The following is a 20096-nucleotide window of genomic DNA, read 5'->3' as shown; positions in this document are numbered from 1 at the left end:
TAGAACTAGGACAAACCCTAAAAAGAACTTACTCTAATCCTGCCCCGTAGAAGGGAGGCCACTGAGACCCAGGGGTTAGGGAGGGACTTGTACAAGGTCACACTGTACACACGCACTTGTACAAGGTCCAGGTGTGGTCCTTGAGCCCTGGGCTAGACTGTTTTCCCCCTCCAAATTGGTCAAGCTCTTTGCGCCTCAGTGCCCTGCCTGTATCCCTTCCAAGCTATTGTTGGGTAAATCTCCTTTTGTTAAAGGGCGGTGGTACAGTGTCTTGTTTCATTCTAATCTTGAGCCTAACTGCTTCTGACAGCCCTAAGTCAGGCCGGGCCCAGCCCCGCAGGTCGCCGCGATTTCCCTGGGTCTCAGGAGACCGATTTCAGCCAGCCCAGAGCAGCTTGGGTTCCCTCTTCCCAATGCAGCGTTCCGTTCCCAGCCCTCCTGTTCCATCCAGCTGGACCGAGGCCTTGAACCTGGGCTCCCTGACTCACATTTGCTTAAGGGCCCAGCCAAGAGGGGTAGGGAACTGGGGGGAGAGGGAGGGAGGATCCACACTTAATCTCAATTATGTAAGAGGCAACAGGGGCGCTGAGCCAAGGAGGGGGCTGGGCTTGGAGGCCGGCCCAGAAGCTCCTGGCAAAAAGCTGGGCTGCCCTGGCCTGGCCCAAGTCGGGTCCTGGGATCCTCCTGGAAGCCACAGGAGAACACACAGCCGGTCGACATGAGTGGGCGAGTTGGGGACCTAAGCCCCAAGCAGGCAGAGGCTCTGGCTAAGGTGAGAGAGATCCTTCTGCCTACTCAGGGGCCCCGTGCACTTCCCTACAACAGCCGCCCCAGGAGACTGACAGGAGGTCCCGAGTAGAACTGAAGGGCGAGGGGTGAGGGGAACACTCCAGGCCTACAGACAGAAGACCTGAGTTGGAGTCCCTTTAGCTCCCTTCTCAAGACCTCAGTTTTCTCATCCATAAAGTGGGGATAATAATCCTTGCCTCACCTTATGATTCAGAGGTGGATCGGCCCCAGATCACCTCGCCCAGGGATTCTTCACAAGATCTACCAATCCCCAAGGGCTCCACAGATAAGTTTCGGAGGGCCCGTGAATTTGGATGGAAAAACAATGACATCTTTATGGTGACCAACCTATGACTGAAATTTAATATGTCTTTCATTTATGACTGTAGGCTTCCTACATGATTCTGTAGAGTCCATCCATAGTTGTCAGTCAGTAAGCATTTATTAAACACCTACTGTGTTCCAGGTACTCTGCTAAACACTGGAGGTACAAAGAAAGGTAAAAGGCCCTCAAGGAGTTCACAATCCAATGGGCAAGACCGCATGGAAGCAACTTTGTACAATCGGGCTTTGGGCTGGAATTAGGAGAGGTTGGGAAAGATGAGATCTAGGCCAACTCCTCCATTTTACAGATGAGGAAACTGAGTCCCAAAGAGAGGAAGGGGCTTGCCCAAAGTCAGAGAGCTAATAGAAGCAGGAGAGGGCTTTGAATTAGTCCCCTCTGCCTCCCCCCCCACAGCCCTCAGGCTTATTCTGAGACTCCTCTCCTTCCCCAGGGCCACATTCACTCAATGAGAAAGGTGGAAATGGGTCTTTGATGGATCCACCCAGACCTATAACTAGGAGGGGCCAATGGAGCTTTGTTCCAAAGCTGGAAACTGAGAGGGTGCCACCAAGAACATCATGGCACGGGCCCCTCTCCCCATCCTCTCCTGCCCTGGGATGCTCTTATCCCATTATGCTCCTCCCCATTCAGAAGCATGTCCCCTGTCCCCTCGGTGGCACCCCTAGCTACAAGCCCTTAAGAGTATAGCACCCTACCATTCCCCACCCCACGTGAGCCCCTCCCTGATCTCCCCAACACACACAGACACATAGACACACTTATACACTCACACACATACACTTGCACACATACATACTTACATACTTATACAATCTTACATATTTACACACACACTCGCACACATGCATACTTACACACTTATACAATCTTACACGCTCACACACATACATATTTAAACACTTATACAATCTTACACACTTGCACACATGCATACTTACATACTTATACAAGCTTACATATTTACACACACATTCACACACATGCATACTTACACACTTATACAATCTTACACGCTCACACCCATACATATTTAAACACTTATACAATCTCACACGCTCACACACACACTCACACTCACTCACATACATACACTGCTTTGTCCCAGGATAAAAAAGCTATTTTGCTGGCTCGGAAAGAACAAAAACCAGTGAGAAGGAAGGTTCTATGAGCAGCTGGGACCAGTGTAGCAATGGTTCGGGAGCTCAAAGACCCCACCTCAATCCCCCTAGTTTGTGCCTGAGGAGATGGAAGCCCAGGAAGGGAACGGACAGACCCAGGGCCACATGGAGGGATTATGGGAAAGCCCTTCCACATTCCCATCCCAGCATTCCCTATTCTAGTGGGGAAGAGACGGGGCACAAACAGGAAAAAAGGTCTGTCCCCTGGACGATGTCCTGAAAAGCCAATAATGCCCATCCATGCTAGTAAGCATCCGAAATGATTGAAGCGCCCGCCAAGTATTTTACAAAGACCACAGCAACTTGTCCCCATAATAACCCTGGCAGGTAGGTATCATTTTTGTCCCCATTTTACAGAGGAGGAGACCGAGGCTGACAGAGGTGAAGTAAAATAGGTAGGAAGTGTCAGAGCCAAAAGAGAACTCAGGGAGTAAGGCCCAGTTTATTTTCTTAGCAGAGCTAAGCCCAGGGATCTGCAAGAAGCAGGCTTTTAACAGTCAACTACAAAGCATTTGTTACATAAGCACTGGGGATATTAAAACAAAAATGCTGGGAGTGAGGGGGGGACAGAGGACCTTCCTTCAGGGGACTCCTATTTTCTTTTATTTTTCTTTTCTTTTTATTTCATTTATTTATTTATTTATTTTTGCTGAGGCAATTGGGATTAAGTGACTTGCCCAGGGTCACACAGCTAGGAAGTGTTAAGTGTCTGAGGGCAGATCTGAACTCTTGACTTCAGGGATCCATTGAACCGCCTAGCTTCACCCCCTCCCGCTTTTTTTTTTTTTTTTTTTTTTGGCTGAGGTAATTGGGGTTAAGTGACTTGCCCAGGATTACACAGCTAGAAAATGTTAGGTGTCTGAGGTCAAATTTGAATTCAGGTCTTCCTGACTTCAGGGCTGGTGTTCCATACACTGCGCCACCTAGCTGCCCTAGAGGACCCCTATTTTCATTAGGGAAAGGCAGGTAATATGTAGAGACAGATGAGTCCTTAAATATAGAAAATAGCATTTCACCAGAGGGGGGCATGTATTTGGGGGAGGATTGTTTGCTGGATGAAAACAAAAAAAAAACTTCTTTTTTTTTTAATTAAAGCATTCCTGCCGGTGTTCCCCATTTTTATTTGACCCTGCTGGCCCAGGCCCAAAGGCTAATCACGGGGTCTTACTACTCTGTGGGGAACAAAGTAAGGTGGGGACAGGCAGATAGAAGGAAAAAAAGACTCGGGGAGAGGAGGGCACCTTAGGTGGGGTAGGAGACCCCAGAAGCAGGACCTGAAAAGCAATTCCAAGTTCAGGCTCTGGATCCTGTCCTCTAAGGCCCATCCATCCCTCCTCCATCCCTCCTCCATTCCTCCTCTATCCCTCCTCCATCCCTTCTCCATCCTTCCTCCATTCCTCCTCCATCCCTTCTCTATCCCTTCTCCATCCCTCCTCTATCCCTCCTCCATCCCTCCTCCATCCCTCCTCTATCCCTCCTCCACCCCTCCTCCATCCCTCCTCTATCCCTCCTCCACCCCTCCTCTATCCCTCTTCCATCCCTCCTCCACCCCTCCTCCACCCCTCCTCCATCCCTCCTCCATCTCTCCTCTATCCCTCCTCCACCCCTCCTCCACCCCTCCTCCATCCCTCCTCCATCCCTCCTCCACCCCTCCTCCATCCCTCCTCCATCCCTCCTCCATCCCTCCTCTATCCCTCCTCCACCCCTCCTCCATCCCTCTTCTATCCTTCCTCCATCCCTCCTCTACCCCTCCTCCCTGAGGCCATTTGCACTGAGTCTTCCTTGAGGTCTCTGCTCTGTGCTGGGGGTAGGCACTGATGGGGAGTGTCTGGGAGCGACGCAGACACAACTCCAGAGACCCTGCCCTCAGGGAACTTCCAGGCTGGCAGGAAGGGCAAAGCAGAGCCCCTGCCGATGCAATCTCGGCCAGCCTCATGGCTTGTGTGAGCTGGGCCCCTTCAGAAACAAGGACCACGAGGCTCAAGCAATCATTTGGTAAAATAGAGCAAGTATTTTGGGGCAACAAAACAGTAGAAATTTGAATCTGGATTTAAATATTAAATTTTTAAAATTATTTTTTAATTATAGCTTTTTATTTCCAAGTTATACGCCTGGGTAATTTTACAGCATTGACAATTGCCAAACCTTTTGTTCCAACTTTTCACCTCCTTCCCCTCCTCTCCTCCCCCAGATGGCAGGTTGACCGATACATGTTAAATATGTTAAAGTATATGTTAAATACAACATATGTATACATGTCCAAACAGTTATTTTGCTGCACAAAAAGAGTCAGACGCTGAAATAGTGTACAATTAGCCTGGGAAGGAAATCCAAAATGCAGGCGGACAAAGATAGAGGGATTGGGAATTCCATGTAGTGGTTTATAGTCATCTTCCAGAGTTCTTTCGCTGGGTATAGCTGGTTCAATTCTAAATATTAACTTTGCTTGGTCTCCACTTGTGACATCACGGTACCAGGTAGGACCCCATGAGAAAAGCCTGAGGAAGGAAGCTGGGTGGGACTTCCCTTATAATCATATCAGTTTTGCCTTAAGTATACAAAACATCTCATCTTACAGATTTTAGCACAGTGCCTAGTATACAGTAGGTACTTAATAAATGCTTATTCTCTTCCCCACCCCAAATCTCTTCCTTCACTTTGTGATCAGTGATTCCAAGGTCATTTGATTCTAAATTTAGTTTCTTCCAATAGCTGATTTTAATGGCTGCCCTGGTTGATGAGGGTATTTCTCAGAGCTCTGTCAGTTAGTCAATGAATAAGCATTTATTAAGCAGACCCTGTGAAAAGTGGTCAAGATGGAAGAACGGTATCATTGGCCAGGTTTGTCAAATCCTGATGCTCCTTTTTCAGTCCCTAGCTGCCAATCATATCAAGTTTTTTGATGAAATTCTCCTGATCCATCCCGTTCTTCCCTGTCAGTCAGCTGATTCTTACTAACCAATGGGAAGAGGTGGTCCAGGTCTATAATCCCACCTCCCAGCCATGTTGAGGAGGGTCTCCAGGATTATGAACTGCAGTGGGCTAAATTGGCTGGGTGTCTGCACGTAATCTAATAGTAATACGGTGAACCACCTGCACTGAGCACCTGCCTAAAGAGGGGCTGAAGTCCCTGGATAAGTTTTCATCCAAACGGATCAGCTAGACCTATGGCGATCCCTTGAACTTCCAGGGTGGGCCAAACGCGAAGACCTCGTCCTTAAGGGAGAAAAAAAACCATCTCATTAGAAAGTGTTGCTTTTTAATCTTTCTAATATATTCAGTTGGTTTGAAGCCCACTAAAACATCTCATCTGGAAGATAGTTTTAAAGGTCAGAAAATTAGGTTTCCAACTGGTTTACGTACAGATCTCACAGGTTTTGTAGGAAACTCACCCGTGTGACTTTCAGTTACCCAGAAGGAAAGAGAAGGTAAAGCTCCAGGAGGACAGCGGGAGCTATAGATGGTGTCAGCAGCTGCAGAGAGGTCAGCAAGGATGAGGACTGAGAAAGACCATTGGCAATTAGCAGACCACTGGTCTCTTTGGAGAAGGCTGTTTCAGTTTGGAGTCAGGGATAAGAAAGAGGCAGAGAGGCTGGGGGATGGACAGGGAAGTTGAACAGTGGGGAGGGTTTGGGGGGAAACCGCAGGCACTCCCCAGTCTAATCCTCATTTAGCAGAGAAGAAAACAAAGGGCTTCTAAGCTGGGGGATGACTTTTCTGGATGGCCCAATGAGCTCAAGGCAGAACAGGGCCCAGAACCCTCTGGCCCCTGGATTTCGGTTCTATCTCCATTCAGTTAAATCTCTCTTTTCTTTGCAAAGCGCTTAGCCCGTTGCTGGGTACGTGGTAAGAGCTTAATAAATCCTCCCTCGGCCTCCTGCACACCTTGTGTCCCAGTACGAAAGGTGAAAATGCCACAGGAGCCAAAGAAATGAGGTCACCTTGGGCCCGCCGGGTCCTCCTTGAAATTGCTGTTTTCCCCTTTTGAGTTTCATGAACACACTGAGGGGAAAGTTCCTGGCTCCGCCCCACTCATGCCTGTCCTCCCAACACTCCCTCACCATTTCCCAGATCGGATGGGGGAGGGGTGGCTGTGGTAGAGCTTCTAGACTTCAAGGCCATGGCCCTTCTCCCTGTACTGGGAGCCAAGGCCCCAGAGCCTCTGCCTTGGCAGAATGCTGACCAAGTGTCAGGGATCAGACCATAGGGCCCCCCTCCCTACATTGCTCCTGACTGTCACTTCCATGGGGCCCTCCGGCCTGAGGGATGCCCCCCAGCCTTTGGAAGAGCCATTGGCTGGGAGGGAGGAGCTGTCACTTGTTGTGGTCCTGATGCCTCAGGATGCTCCATAGGAAACTCCTGGGCCACCTTCTCTCTCCACAGTTCCGGGAGAACGTCCAGGATATACTGCCCAACGTCCCCAATCCCGATGACTACTTCCTCCTGCGCTGGCTCCGAGGTGAGGAGGGAGGCGAGGGCAGAGGGGGAACATGCTACATCCCCGGGGGGCACTTTGGTGTGATATCTTCGAGCACTGGGCAGCATGAAGGGCCAACGATGAGATCCCCGCCCGTCCCTGACCCGTCTTACTGGAGACGTGGATGACAATGACAACATCACGTGAATGAGAAGCGTGATGAAGGGCTGAGGCAGGCTAGGGAGGGGCCCCATTTATGTAAATGTTGATGTCCTTTCCTGATCAACTCAGACATTTTCAGGCTGGGTCCAAGTAACAGAATCATAGGTTAAGAGCTGGAAGAGACTTCTGAGATCAGTTCATCTAATCCTCTTTTACAGATGGGGAAACTGAGGTCCAGAGAAGGGGAGGGTCTTGCTCCAGATCACATAGATAGTAGGCAGCAGAGTCAGAATTTGAACGCAAGCTTCTATGTATATTCAGAGCTCTTTCCATTATGTCCCACTGCCTTTTGGGGCTACATAATCTCCCTGTTCTCTCTTCTCTTCTCTTCTCTTCTCTTCTCTTCTTTTCTCTTCTCTTCTCTTCTCTTCTCTTCTTTCCTTTTCTTTTCTTTTCACTGAGATAATTGGAGTTAAGTGACTTACCCAGGACATGGCAAGTGTCTGAGGCCAGATTTGAACTCGGGTCCTCCCGACTTCAGGGCTGGTGCTCTATCCACTGCGCCACCTCCCTGTTTTCATGGAGTTTTTCAGGGTGAAGACTAAAGAAAGACACCTGAGAGGAACAATCTGTGCCCCACCACCCATACACACATCTCTGGGGGATGGGAGGGAGAGCCGAGGCCCAGCTTTTCTCAATTCCCCACCCTTCCAGGTGGCCTGGAGAGAAGCCCCCGACATGGAGTCGGGGACCTGAGTTTGAGTTCAGGCGTTTCCTAAGCCGGCAGACCGGGGGCATATCCCCCTCCTGTACCCGGGCCCGAAGAGCGGGTTTGAGTCCTGGCCGGGCCATTTACCTCCAAGTCCCCTTGAGCAAGTCCCGGCCTCCCTGAGCCTCAGCCTCCTCATCGCTGAAAGAGGGGAAAGGGGAGCTCTGCCAGCTGTGTCTAGGGCGCTAAGGCCGCCTTGCACTTCTAAGGCCTGGGAGCCTCCATTTCTGCAGCTGCAAATGAAGACAAGAACACTTGCTCATGTGGGGCTGCTGAGGCTCAGACGAAATTTTGGAGGCAATTTAGGGGAGCAGAAAGTCCGGTGCTGGAAAGGGAGCCAGGTTGGCCCCGGGTTTGAATCCCAGCTTACTAACCGTGTGGCTCTTGGCAAGTGACTCAGTTTCCCCATCTGTAAGAAGGGATTCAAATTCTTGTGCCTCTATTTCAGAGCTGTAAGGAAAGAGTTCTTCCTTTAATAGCCAAGAAATGCCGGCGAAAAGGCTTTGTAAATTGTAAAGTGCCCCATGACTTTGGACAGGAACGGGGGACCTGGGATTTCATTAGCCTCCTTTCAGTATCTTCCTGGTGAAGAACTGTGGCTATCACGGAACCTTCTCTGCCCCTTCTAGTCTCAAAGGCTCTTCTGAAAGCCTTAGAAGGTTGTGACCTGTCCAGGGTCACACAGACCGTAGGGAACAGAAGTCTGCCCGGATCTGGCCCTGACTCGCCACCCCCTACATCGCCCTGTCTCCGCTATGGCTTTCTCCTCTTTTTGTCTCCACAGCTCGAAACTTCGACCTGCAGAAGTCAGAATCCATGGTTCGAAAGGTGGGTCTGCCCCTGCCCCCGCACTTGGCTCTGAGCTGCCCACTCCTGCCCACGCCCTTCCCCTTCCTGACACCCTAGGCTAAGAGATAGTGACCCCCCTCCCCCCAAGCCCGACTAGGCTCACACGCACCACCCCTTGTCTCTGTGTAGTATATGGAGTTCCGGAAGAGCATGGACATCGAACACATCCTCGACTGGCAGCCGCCGGAGGTGAGGCGGCCCCCGGGGCCTAGGCGGAGTCGCCAAAGCAGCCGAACCCGCTCCCCACGTCGTTCCTCCGCCCAGCGGACATTTGTCGGGCAACTGCGGAGCAATGGCGGCTTTATGTGGTTGTGCTCGGGGAAACAAAAGCAGTGAACGTCCGGGAGGTGGGAGGGGACAGAATTTGGTACTCAAAACAAAAGGAAAGTTAAGAGTTTTAACATGTAATTGGGGAAAAATCAAATATTATATATATATGTGTATCTATATGTATTATGTCTATATATGTGTTGTATATATGTATATATACACATATGTATTATGTATACGTGTGTTTATATGTGTATACACATGTAGGTATATATATTGATATATTGTCATGTACATGTGCATTTATGTGTATATCTGTATTGTATATATTTATGTGTGTGTATGTGTGTATACATATATGTTGTGTGTGAGAGTTAAAAGCTTGCTGGGCTCAAAGGCAGACCCGAGTTCGAATTCTAAGACTGTTTCCATAGCTAGGGTCTCCATCTCTCTTGACCTCTGTCCTCAGCTGGGGAATGGGGATGGGGATGCTGGCACTAAGAACTAGGCCTGAGGAAACCCCTTTGTGCCCCATCGAAGGCTACAGAAGTGCTATTATGGAGCACCTACTGTATACCTGGCTGATTTGTGTGACCTGTATTCTTGGGGAGAACATCCACATGAAGAACCTCGGCCCCCAAAGCAGCCCACAGCCTGCCCCATGGGCCCCGCCCTTAGAGGTCCGTTGAGGCCCAGAGAAGGGAAGTGATTTAGCTGGGGTCGCCCACAGCCAGGCCAGGTCAGAACCCAGGAGCCCCTCGCCGAGCTGGGCCCGCCCTCCCATTGTCTGCCCTGCCCAGGTGATCCAGAAGTACATGCCGGGAGGCCTCTGTGGCTACGACCGGGACGGCTGCCCCATCTGGTACGACATCGTCGGCCCCCTGGACCCCAAGGGGATCCTCTTCTCGGTGACCAAGCAGGACTTCCTCAAGGCCAAGATGCGGGACTGCGAACGTATCATGCGGGAGTGTGACCTGCAGACTGAGAAGGTGAGACCGGAGGCGGGCAATGGGCAGGACAGTCCAGGACAAGGACAGGGAGGGGACAGGGAGAGGCAGGTGCTGCCATTGGCTCTGGCCCTGGCTGAGGGCTAAGAAAGCTGGGATGCTGCTACTGACTCTCTGGGTAACCTGAGGCAAGATCTATCTCCCTCTCTGTCTGTCTGTCTGTCTCTCCTTCCATCTATCTGTCTTTCTCTTCTTCCTCCTCTTCCTTTGTTCTCTCTCTTTCTCTGTCTCTCTGTCTCTGTCTCTGTCTCTCTGTCTCTCTCTGTGTGTCTCTGTCTCTGTCTCTCTCTGTCTCTCTGTCTCTCTCTGTGTATCTCTCTTGTCTCTCTCTGTTTCTCCCTCTGTCTCTGTGTCTTTTATATACACACACATATATATGTATATTCACATGTGCACGTACATACATCTCCGTATCTCTCTGCATCCGCCTATTCCTTCATCCATAAAGTGAAGGAAATGGGACTAAACGGTCTAAAGTTCCTGCAGCTCTGAACTCTACGTTCCAAAGACCCTCCCACAGCTGCCACCTCTCCTGCCTCGGAGGGCTCCCAGCTCTCTGACTCCTCTCCCCCCTCCCCCATCCAGTGGAGCTCCCAGGAGCTCATTTGTCCTCCCCCTCCCTGCAGCTTGGGAAGAAGATCGAGACCATCGTGATGATCTTTGACTGTGAGGGGCTGGGGCTGAAGCACTTTTGGAAGCCCTTGGTGGAAACGTACCAGGAGGTGGGTCAGGCCGTGCAGGCTTCTCTCTAGGCCAGCTATGGGGCCCCTGGGAGCTCGGATAAAATTTCCTTTAGGGAGTGAGCGTGATCTATGGCAGAGTCCAAACAATCCTCTTACTGGGCAGCTAGGTGGTGAAGTGGATAGAGCACCAACTCTGAAGTCAGGAGGACCTGAGTTCAAATCTGACCTCAAACATTTAACACTTTTTAGCTGTGTGACTCTGGGCAAGTCACTTAACCCCACTTGCCTGGGAGGTGGGGGGGACTATCCTTTTATTTAACTGGAGAAAGAGTTTGGCGGGGCAGGAGAGCTGGCCTTGGAGTGAAAGCCTAGTTTCAAATCCTGCCTCTGATACCTTCCGTGACCTTGGAGAAACTACTTCATCCCCCTGACCTTCACTGTTCTCATCTGTAAAATGGGATTAAGAGGATGGAGAGAGAGATGGCCTCAGAACCAGGAACACCTAGATTCAAATCTTCCTTCAGACCCACCTGGCCTGAATGAATAAATCATTTCACTTTTCAGTGTTAAACAATTCTCCAAGAGAATTCTCACTGAGAAAGTGAGATCTGGGATCACAGATTCAGGGCTGGAAGGAACCACAGAGCACAGTCCAAACCCTCTCTTATGTGCATATGAAGAAACTGAGGCACACTGAAATTAAGGGAGTTGCCCACAACCACACAATTCTAAGTCTCCAAGAAGAGATTTGAACCAAAGATGTTCCACTCCTCGTCAGTGAACTGTCCACTTCATCATGGTGCTGATCTACCAGTGAAGTCACAAGACCAGTCCTTATCCTTAGCTCTAACATGAGATTGAAAGACAGTCACCATAGATGGAAAAGTGGCCGTAGAGTCCAAAAGTCGAGTCGAAATTATTATTAGCAGGAACAAAATTTGAGCTGAGGTTCTCTGCCTTTTACTTGTGTCTCACAAGACTGAGAGAGCTCATTTGTGTAGTGTGGGATAGATCCCCCAGAGAGGGCTAATTATGGGGAAGGGGAGACCCTAAATTTTGGGAGGTCGTGCCTCCCAAGACGTCCTTATTCTGGTTTCTTGAAACTTCTGGGTTGGGGGGATGGAGGGAAGGCCTCGGCGTGCCCAGGAGCCCGGGGCAGAGGACTCTCTAGAGTCTAATGGGCACCCACCTTGACTCCACAGTTTTTCAGTCTTCTGGAAGAGAACTACCCTGAGAGACTCAAGTTCATGCTCATTATAAAGGGTAAGTCTGGTCCCACCCTGCCCCCAGAAGGACAAGAGCGCTGGAGAGACCCATGGCACAGGACTGGGGGTGCCTCCACTCATGCCTACGGTGGAAAGACAACACTGCTGCCCCCCAGAGGCACTGACAGGAATAATTTCATTTTTGTCTTAGCCCAACCCACAGCACATAGTAGATGCTTAAGAAACACTTGTTTGTTGATAGGGTTTGTGGACCACAGGCAAGCCAGTTACCAACTCTCTTCACGGCTGACCTGGGAACCACAAGATCCAGTTCAAGTCTAGGTTCCCTCACTTACCAATCTGATGACCTTGGACAAGTCATCTTTACCCCAGAGTTTCTTCTGAAAAATACCCAAAGTCAGGCCTGCCCTGTCTTGATTCAATTGTTCCATTTAGTCCAAAAGGACAGATCTAGAAGCAGAGAACAGGACATAGAAAGAAGCAGAATCAGGCTCGGTATCAGGACAAAGATCCAGACAACAAGAGCTATGACAAGGTAGAATGGGCTCCTGAGAGTGGTGAGCTCCCCACCCTTAGAGAGTGAATGACGCCTCCTCACTGGGCATGTTATAATGGCGATTCCTTTCATGGATGGATTGGACCCAAAAAAGAACGCTTTCATCTCTCAAATTCTGCGATTCTGTAATTCACTTCAATTAAGAATCAGCTTTGGGACAGGAGGCTCTGGGGTAACTTTGACCAAAACAAACCAATTCTTGCCCTCAGGACATTTACAGTTTATTAAAGGAAACAACATGCACAAATAAAAGCCGATACAAAATACGAACAGGGCGATTTCAGGGGGGGGCCATGCCAGGAGCTGGAGGAGGAAAGATCAGGAAAGATCTCAGGCTATGAGATATTAAGGAAGGGAGAAATTACTCAGAACTCTTAGGGAGGGCTTCCTGGAGGAGGTGGTACTTGAACTAGGGAAAGACATATGGGAATGTGGGAGAAGTCTATTGCAGAATGGCTGGGACAAAGGCTCAGACAGGTGGAAAAGAACAGGATCAGAACAGCTAGTTCTGATAGTAGGTGGCTAGTATCATCATCATCATCGAAATAGCATTTATTTCTTTTTTTTTATTGAAGCTTTTTATTTTCAAAACATATACAAGGATAATTTTTCACCATTGACCCCTGCAAAACCTTGTGTTCCAATTTCTCCCCTTTTCCCCGACCCCCTCTCTTAGATGGCAAATAATTCAATATATGTTAAATATGGTAAAAATAGATGTAAATCCAATATAGGCATCCATATAGAAATAGCATTTATATAGCATTTTAAAGTTTCCAAAGTGCTTTACAAATATCTCCTTTTAGCCTTGAGACATGATTAAGCTGCTCTCATTATCAACAAATTAAAGATGAAGAAGTTGAGGCAAACAGTGGTTAAGTGACTTGTCCAGGTTCACACAACTAGGGTGTCAGAGGCAGGGTATGAGGCCATGCGCTCCTGACCACAAATCCAGTGCTTGCAACACCAAGTCAGTCTGCCCTAAGGGTCAATGCCATTCTCCTTAGCGCTACCCTTTTATCTTTCTCCTATTCTTTTCCATTTGTTATTTACATCTCACACAATTAGATTGTCCCTTGAGGGAGAACCAGTCTGGATCCTCTTCCTCTTCCTCTTCTTTCTCCTCTTCTTCCTCTTCATGTTATTTCTTCTCTTTTTTCATTCCTCCTCCTCTTTCTTTTCTTCTTCACTCTTTTCCTTCCTCTCTTCATTCTCCTCTTCCTCTTCCTTATTTTCCTCCCCCTCCTCTGCCTTCTCTCCCAAAATAAAGACTACTGTTCCTCTATTAAACTGTAAGCCCCACGAGGGCCGGGATGGTGTCTTCCATAGAACTTTCTATCTCCTCCAGAACCCAGTGGCCACACATAATTGGTTTTTAATTACCTTTGACTGCCCGGAGCTGTCCAGGGTTGCCGTGGTACTACCAGCACAGTGCTTTCTCCGAGGTTGTAGCCGCGGAACTTCTCATCCAGCCTCTCCACATTTCTCTTTCTAGCCACCAAACTCTTCCCTGTGGGCTACAATCTCATGAAACCCTTCCTGAGTGAAGACACTCGCAGGAAGATTGTCGTCCTGGGAAGTGAGTAACTCTACCTTCCTCTTCATCTTCCTCCTCTTTCTCCTCTTCTTCCTCTTCCTTTTCTTCCTTCTCTTCCTTTTTTTCCTTCTTCCTCCTCTCTTTTCTTCTTCACTCTTTTCCTTCCTCTTCATTCTCCTCTTCCTCTTATTTTCCTCCCCCTCCTCAACCTTCTCTCCCATCTCCTCCTCCCTCAAGTGCTGTCACCAATGGGCTTTCCCAAGAACTGGACTAAGAATGACTTGGGCACCATGAGGAGCAGGTATGTCTCATAGCAATTCACCATCGTCTCAGGCCCTTTGTAAGCTCATGTGTCGAGTTGGAGAAGCTGAATTCTCTCAACAACAACTAAAAAAGGTTATAGTCAACTTACAATGGATTAACCAAGAGTTAGCCTGAAGCAGCACCTGATAGGACACCATGAACCTGTAGGGATACCCTACAAAGTACAATAAGCATAGAGAGAGACCCAACAGAGTGTGGTAAAGCCCCCAAACTTGCTGAGTAGAGTGGCCCTGGCAGAAAAACTCAAGAAGGCATCCTGAACCCAAAGAAATCCCTGTCCCAATATCCCAGCATCTCAGAGTGGAAAGGGGTCCCAGAGGTCATGGAGTCCAAACTACACCCAGAGAAAAATCCCTTCCAATGGTGTTTTTAGCTTCCCCATGTGGGGAATATCAACCAAGGAAGCCTGGTCTAATTATGGAGAGCTCTCATCGCTAGGAAGTTTGTCCTGACAACAGCCTAAATTTCTCCCAGGGTAATAACTCCCACCCATGGCTCCTTGGTCTGTCTCTTTGAGCCCCACAGAACAAAGTACATCCCTTCCTCCTCCAGACGACAGTCTTACACAGACCTAAAGATGCCTCTTGTTCAGGCTAAACATCCATACTTCCTTCGCCCCATCCTCCTGTGCCATGGACTTTAGATCCTTCCCCATCCTGACCACCCTCCTTGGGAACCTATCCAGTTTGTCGATGACCTCCTAAATTTTGGCATCCAGAACTGAACCTAGAACTCCAGATGAGCTTTGCCCAGCACAGAGTACCGAAGGATCCATCCTTTTCCTGATCTTTCCTGAACTCAAAACTTCTCTCCATGTAGTCTAAGATGTTAGCTTTTATGATTGCCAGATTGCACTTGTGATCATCCGAAACCCCCAGATCTTTTAAAAAATGCCCATCTGTTTAGCCATTCTTCTCCCACCTTGTTCTAGTGAAAATGATTTTGGAACCCCTTTATCCCTTGTAAATTTCACTTTAACAGCCAGAGTATTCACAAAGCCAAACGATAAAATGTAGTTAATAACATCCAGCTGGATAAATGTAATCCCACAGAACTAATACCCAAAATATAGACTGTCAGCTCTTCATTTGTTACCTCTGGCTTTCCCCTCTCATAATGGAGTCCCCCTCTCTTCTATGCACGCCTCCACTGGTCTGACCTGCTTTCATTTGGTTGCTAGGCAGCCACACAATGCATCTGGGCTCAAACAGCCTCCTCCTGCTTCCAAAAACAAACTGGGCTGAGGATGTCGAGGAGGAAGGGAAAATATTTTTAAGATTCCGAGGTCTAGATGTTAGAGATTCTCTGACTCAACCTTCTTGTTCCAAACAAGTTAAGTAACGTACAGCTGGTCATACAGCTGGTAAGTGATGGATCCACTTATTCAAGGATGATTTAAAAAAAAAAAAAAAAAAAAAAAAGGAAAATAACTTGGCCGCTCGTGTCTGCGACATTTCCTTGGGAACATGTCACAAATTCCTCCGAGTCTCAAATTCTTCTTCCAAAACCCCCAAAGTTGTGGAGTGGAAAATGCCATGTGAATGTGACATATTGCGATCGCTGCTTCCAGAGATACGACAGGGAGGAGGAAGTCGATATAGACTCGGATATATACAGAGAGTACAGGAAGCTCCCTAACCTAGTGTAGTGACCTTGTCAGTGACCAACAGGGCAGAGAGCCTCAGGAGCAAACAGGATAGAAAGCCTACTTAGATTCTCCACAGAGTGGTTAATTTACAGAGCTAAGAGTGCAGCCCACAAAGTGTGAACAGCTTCCCACTCCCACCTGATGTAACCCACTGTCCTTTTCCTTCTCCCCCTCTCCCAGCCAACTGGAAGGAAGGTTTGCTGAAACTCATAAGCCCCGAGGAACTGCCTGTACAATTTGGGGGAAGCTTGACAGACCCTGATGGGAACCCCAAGTGTGTGACCAAGGTATGGTGCCCTGGGCCAGGTTGGGGAGGGAAAAAACAGAAAAGGGGAGGGGAAATGAGGAGGGTAGCACCCATATCTCTGTTCACTCCAGACTCTGATTCCAGATCAACTACGGAGGTGAGGTTCCCAAATCCATGTATGTGCGGGACCAGGTAAAGACCCAGTATGAGCACTCAATACAGATCAGCAGGGGATCCTCTCATCAGGTGGAGTATGAGATCCTCTTCCCTGGCTGCGTTCTCAGGTGAGGGACCTGCCTCTCCCAACCTGAGGCTCCCGGCACATTTCCATGGGTGTTTCATTTGGCTTTTCTCCGTGACAGGTGGCAGTTCATGTCAGATGGGGCAGATGTAGGCTTTGGGGTATTCCTAAAGACCAAGATGGGGGAGCGACAGAAAGCCGGGGAGATGACGGAGGTGCTTGCCAGCCAGAGATACAATGCACATATGGTCCCCGAAGATGGGAGCCTTACCTGCGCTGAGGCTGGAGTGTGTAAGTCTGTTTTTCTCCCTCCTTCCTCCACTTTCTCAGATTCTTTCCTCTCCTCTCTTCTTTCTCTTTTCTTTTCTTCTCTCTTCTCCTTTCTCTTTCTCTCCTTTCTTCTCTCTTCCCCTCTCCTTTCTTCTTCTTTCCTCCCTGTGTGACCTTGAAAAGTCATTAACGTCTCTGGGATTCCTCATCTATATCACAAGGGGAATTGAACTAGGTGACGCATAATCTTGAGACTCCAATTCTAAATGCCTTGATACTCTGCCCCTGTTCTTTGCCTTGGGGTCAGTAATATTAGTTTATATTTTTAGTGTTCAGTTTAGTTATATGTTTAGTGTTTTAGTTAGTGAACTAACTACCATTAGTTTACATAGTCATTATCTAATTCTACCCTCCCAGTTACTCTATGAGAAAGTCAGGGAAGGGAATTTTATTTTCATTTTACAGAGAAGGAAACTGAGGCTGAAAGAGGGGAGGTCACTCACCCATAATCAGAAAGCTAGTAAGTGAGAAGCAGGAAACCAACTAAAGTTCCTTTCTACTCCATCTCCGTTGTGGGTATTCATACTACCACACAGGCTGCCAAGTACCAAGAAAATGACACGGGCTCAGACACTGGGCCTCTTCCCTGTGGAGCAGCTTAAGCCAGCTGGGGCAGGAGCCAGGTGGGAATCAGTGTTGGGTGACTGACTCAGGAAAAAGGAGGGCTGTTCCCAAGGAGAAGAGAATGCAGTAGGAGGAAGTTGATCCAACTGAGAACAGTAAATACAATCACGAGGACAGCCCAACTCTTTAAGCTCAGGAGAATATAATTAATTGCTTTTACCAGCCTCCCCCATTTCTCTGTCCCCACAGATGTCCTGCGGTTTGACAACACCTACAGCTTTGTCCACACCAAGAAGGTCAGCTTCACTGTGGAGGTGCTACTCCCCGATGAGGGAATGCAGAAGTATGACAAGGAGTACACGCCTGTCTAGACATCGGAAGAAAAAGGGTTGGGGAGGGGCAGAAAAGACAAAGGAAGTGAGTAGTGGGGAATGGGCGACTCAGCACCTCCTATTCACTATATCCTATTAGTCACTTCTATAAGTTAACTAAACTCTGTTGGAGGGGGCGGTCTTTCAGTTGATTATACTCTCAGTTTACCTCTTTTGGTTAATTATATTACCCATTACACTGCCCGTGTAAGTTCACTGGGTAGCTCTGTGGATTCATCACACTGGGGGAGGGGAGCTCCCTCAATAAACTATGCTGTCAGTTTCCCCATAGACTCTCTTGGGTATCTCTAGAAGTTAATGACTTCACTGGGCAGCTCTCCAGGTCAACGACACTTTTTTTTTTTCTTAGCTGGGCCTAAAAGGGGGTAGTTCTATCCATTCAATCAGTTTCTTCTTTGGACTGTATCCATTAGTTCTCTCTTTGTGAGATTAATCTCACTTTGTCTGGCAGAATTCATTATACTCAGTTTTTGAGGGAGAGGTGGGCTCTGCAGGGTAACTAACTAAGAGGTCAATTTCCCTCAGTCAATTCTCCTCTAGCAATTTCCCTTGTCAATTCCTCTCTGTCAGTTGCCTTCTGGCAAATTCCCTTGTCAATTCCTCTCTGTCAATTCTCCTTTACCAATTTTCCCTTGTCAGTTCCTCTCTGTCAATTGCCCTCTGCCGATTTCCCTTGTCAGTTCCTCTCTGTCAATTGCCCTCTGCCGATTTCCCTTGGTCAGTTCCTCTCTGTCAATTGCCCTCTGCCAATTCCCCCTTAATCAGTCCTCTTGGTTATCTCTAGAGGTTAATAATAGTGTCAGTTCCCTCCCTAGTAACAACTAACAGGATAGGTTGCCTCTGTTTCCTCTGTAGGCCAGTTGTGGACTCTCTGTTATATCAAGCAGTTAAGTCCACACCGTGGGTTACCTCTATGGCTTATCTATATCTTACTGGATACTTCTACTTTGAAGGAGTCTCTGTAGGTTCCTTATCCTGAACAAGCCAAATGCCCGCTCTCTCCAAAACTCCTCTTCCCCCTTTGAAAATCTTCTCTATCAGATCTTAAATTTTGAGGCTTCCTTTGATTTAAACGATTTCCTTTATGCTTAGTATACTGTCTCCTTCTTTATCGAAGCCCTCCCTGAGTGGGTGGAGGGAACTTTCTGTAGAAAAAAGGATGGAGGGGAGAGTGATCTTGTGAATTCTCATGACAATCCCATGGAAAACCATCCTGGAAGGGCCTAGGATGAGGCTTTCTTCAGGATACCCAAGCCCCCCTCCACTTTCCAAGCTTAGCACGCTAGCCCAGCATAGATTAAGCCGATGAAATAATATTGTGAATTAGTTATACGGTGTCAGAAAAAGGGATTCTTGGGCAGCCCAGCTTTAATTATCTCACCTTCCCCCATCCTTTGTCTGCCAGTGCTCACCACCGCCCTCTAGTGACTTAGCGATATAAATGGAAGTCAGTGACCTGGAGCTCTGTAGAAAATCAGGTTCATAGATCATTAGAGCTGGTAGGAATCTTAGACAGAGCATGTCAAAGCTGGGGCCCGGGATAGAACATGAAATGTCAGAAGTGGGAGGAGGCTTTCGATTCGGAGCTGGGAGGGACATTAGAGAATTCTTGTCTAACTCCCTTTTTTACATAGAAGGCGACTGAGGCTAGGAGAGAGAAGGGAAGAGACTTGTCCAAGAGCTCCTTCCTCTATTTACAAGGACCAAGGGTTAGCTGCTCAGCTGAAGCAGTAGAGAGATGATTAATGTATTAAAGGATTTTAACAATAAAGTAAAGCAAGTGTGAGAAGCAAGGCGGGGAAGAAGGGAGGAGGGAGGGAGAATGAGGGGAAGACCCGAAGCCCGGAGGCTGGGGCCAATGAGCCCTTTCAGCAAGAGTGTGGACCAATAAATTATCCTGTGTGTGTGTGTGAACATGCTGTGGCTGCTTCCTTTCTGGGTCCTTTCACCGATTTCACACTTTCCTTCAAGCTCTGACCCCGGGTCTCCCAAGCAGAGCCTTTTGGGAGATGTTGCTTCCCCCAAATTCTGCAGGACAGAAGAAAGGCCCCGTGACTTCCCTCGGTGACCCCGTTCCAAAAGTGAGATGGGAGGGAATGGGAGTGATCTATTTCTTCTAACTCTCCTTAGTCAGGAAGTCACATTGATATTATGGAGTCATAGAACCAGAAGAGATCTAACAGGCCCTTTGGGCCAACCCTTCCATTTTATAGATAGGAAAACTGAGACCATGGAGGGAAAGTGGCTGGCTCAAGGAAACATGAGTAAGTTTCAGGATTCAAGCTCCACAGGCTTTTGAGTCGGAAAGAGGCAGAACTATATGGCAGGCTGGTAATTTGGGTGGATGGAGGCCTAAGAGTAAAGAAAAGGAGGGAGGCGGGAAGAAGTGGCCAGAGGTATCCCAGTTAGAGCCATGTCCTATTCTTGGAGATCAGAGGAAGAAGCAGGGGCAGGTACAATGACTGTATAGACCTCTAAAAAGGGCTTTATTTCAGGGGCAGGAAAGTTACTTAGCTGTGTGACCATCCACTAGCACTCCTCCTTGGGGCAGGGCAGAAAGA

At 48.4% G+C, this 20096-nt stretch overlaps 1 protein-coding gene across 1 annotated transcript; it reads left to right on the top strand.

Annotated features, from left to right (window-relative positions):
* Nucleotides 1-656: 656 nt before the first annotated feature.
* Nucleotides 657-19449, top strand: LOC127545681 (SEC14-like protein 3). The gene is made up of 12 exons (XM_051973118.1): nucleotides 657-772; nucleotides 6697-6772; nucleotides 8446-8489; nucleotides 8640-8699; nucleotides 9581-9769; nucleotides 10414-10509; nucleotides 11673-11733; nucleotides 13748-13831; nucleotides 15942-16048; nucleotides 16153-16292; nucleotides 16371-16540; nucleotides 17393-19449. The coding sequence occupies exons 1-12, from the start codon at nucleotides 719-721 to the stop codon at nucleotides 17512-17514; spliced, it is 1203 nt and encodes a 400-aa protein (XP_051829078.1). The 5' UTR covers nucleotides 657-718; the 3' UTR covers nucleotides 17515-19449.
* Nucleotides 19450-20096: the final 647 nt, after the last annotated feature.

This window comes from Antechinus flavipes, chromosome 1, assembly GCF_016432865.1.
Source record: "Antechinus flavipes isolate AdamAnt ecotype Samford, QLD, Australia chromosome 1, AdamAnt_v2, whole genome shotgun sequence".
Taxonomy (NCBI): domain Eukaryota; kingdom Metazoa; phylum Chordata; class Mammalia; order Dasyuromorphia; family Dasyuridae; genus Antechinus; species Antechinus flavipes.
Note: the sequence above shows the minus strand (reverse complement) of the source record. Positions and strands in the feature narration are given on the sequence as shown.

Coding starts and splice junctions, on each gene's coding strand:
- LOC127545681 (XM_051973118.1), top strand. CDS start 719: ATGAGTGGGCGAGTTGGGGACCTAAGCCCCAAGCAGGCAGAGGCTCTG. Junction 8,700..9,580: donor TCGACTGGCAGCCGCCGGAG/GTGAGGCGGCCC, acceptor TGCCCTGCCCAG/GTGATCCAGAAGTACATGCC. Junction 16,049..16,152: donor ACCCCAAGTGTGTGACCAAG/GTATGGTGCCCT, acceptor CTCTGATTCCAG/ATCAACTACGGAGGTGAGGT.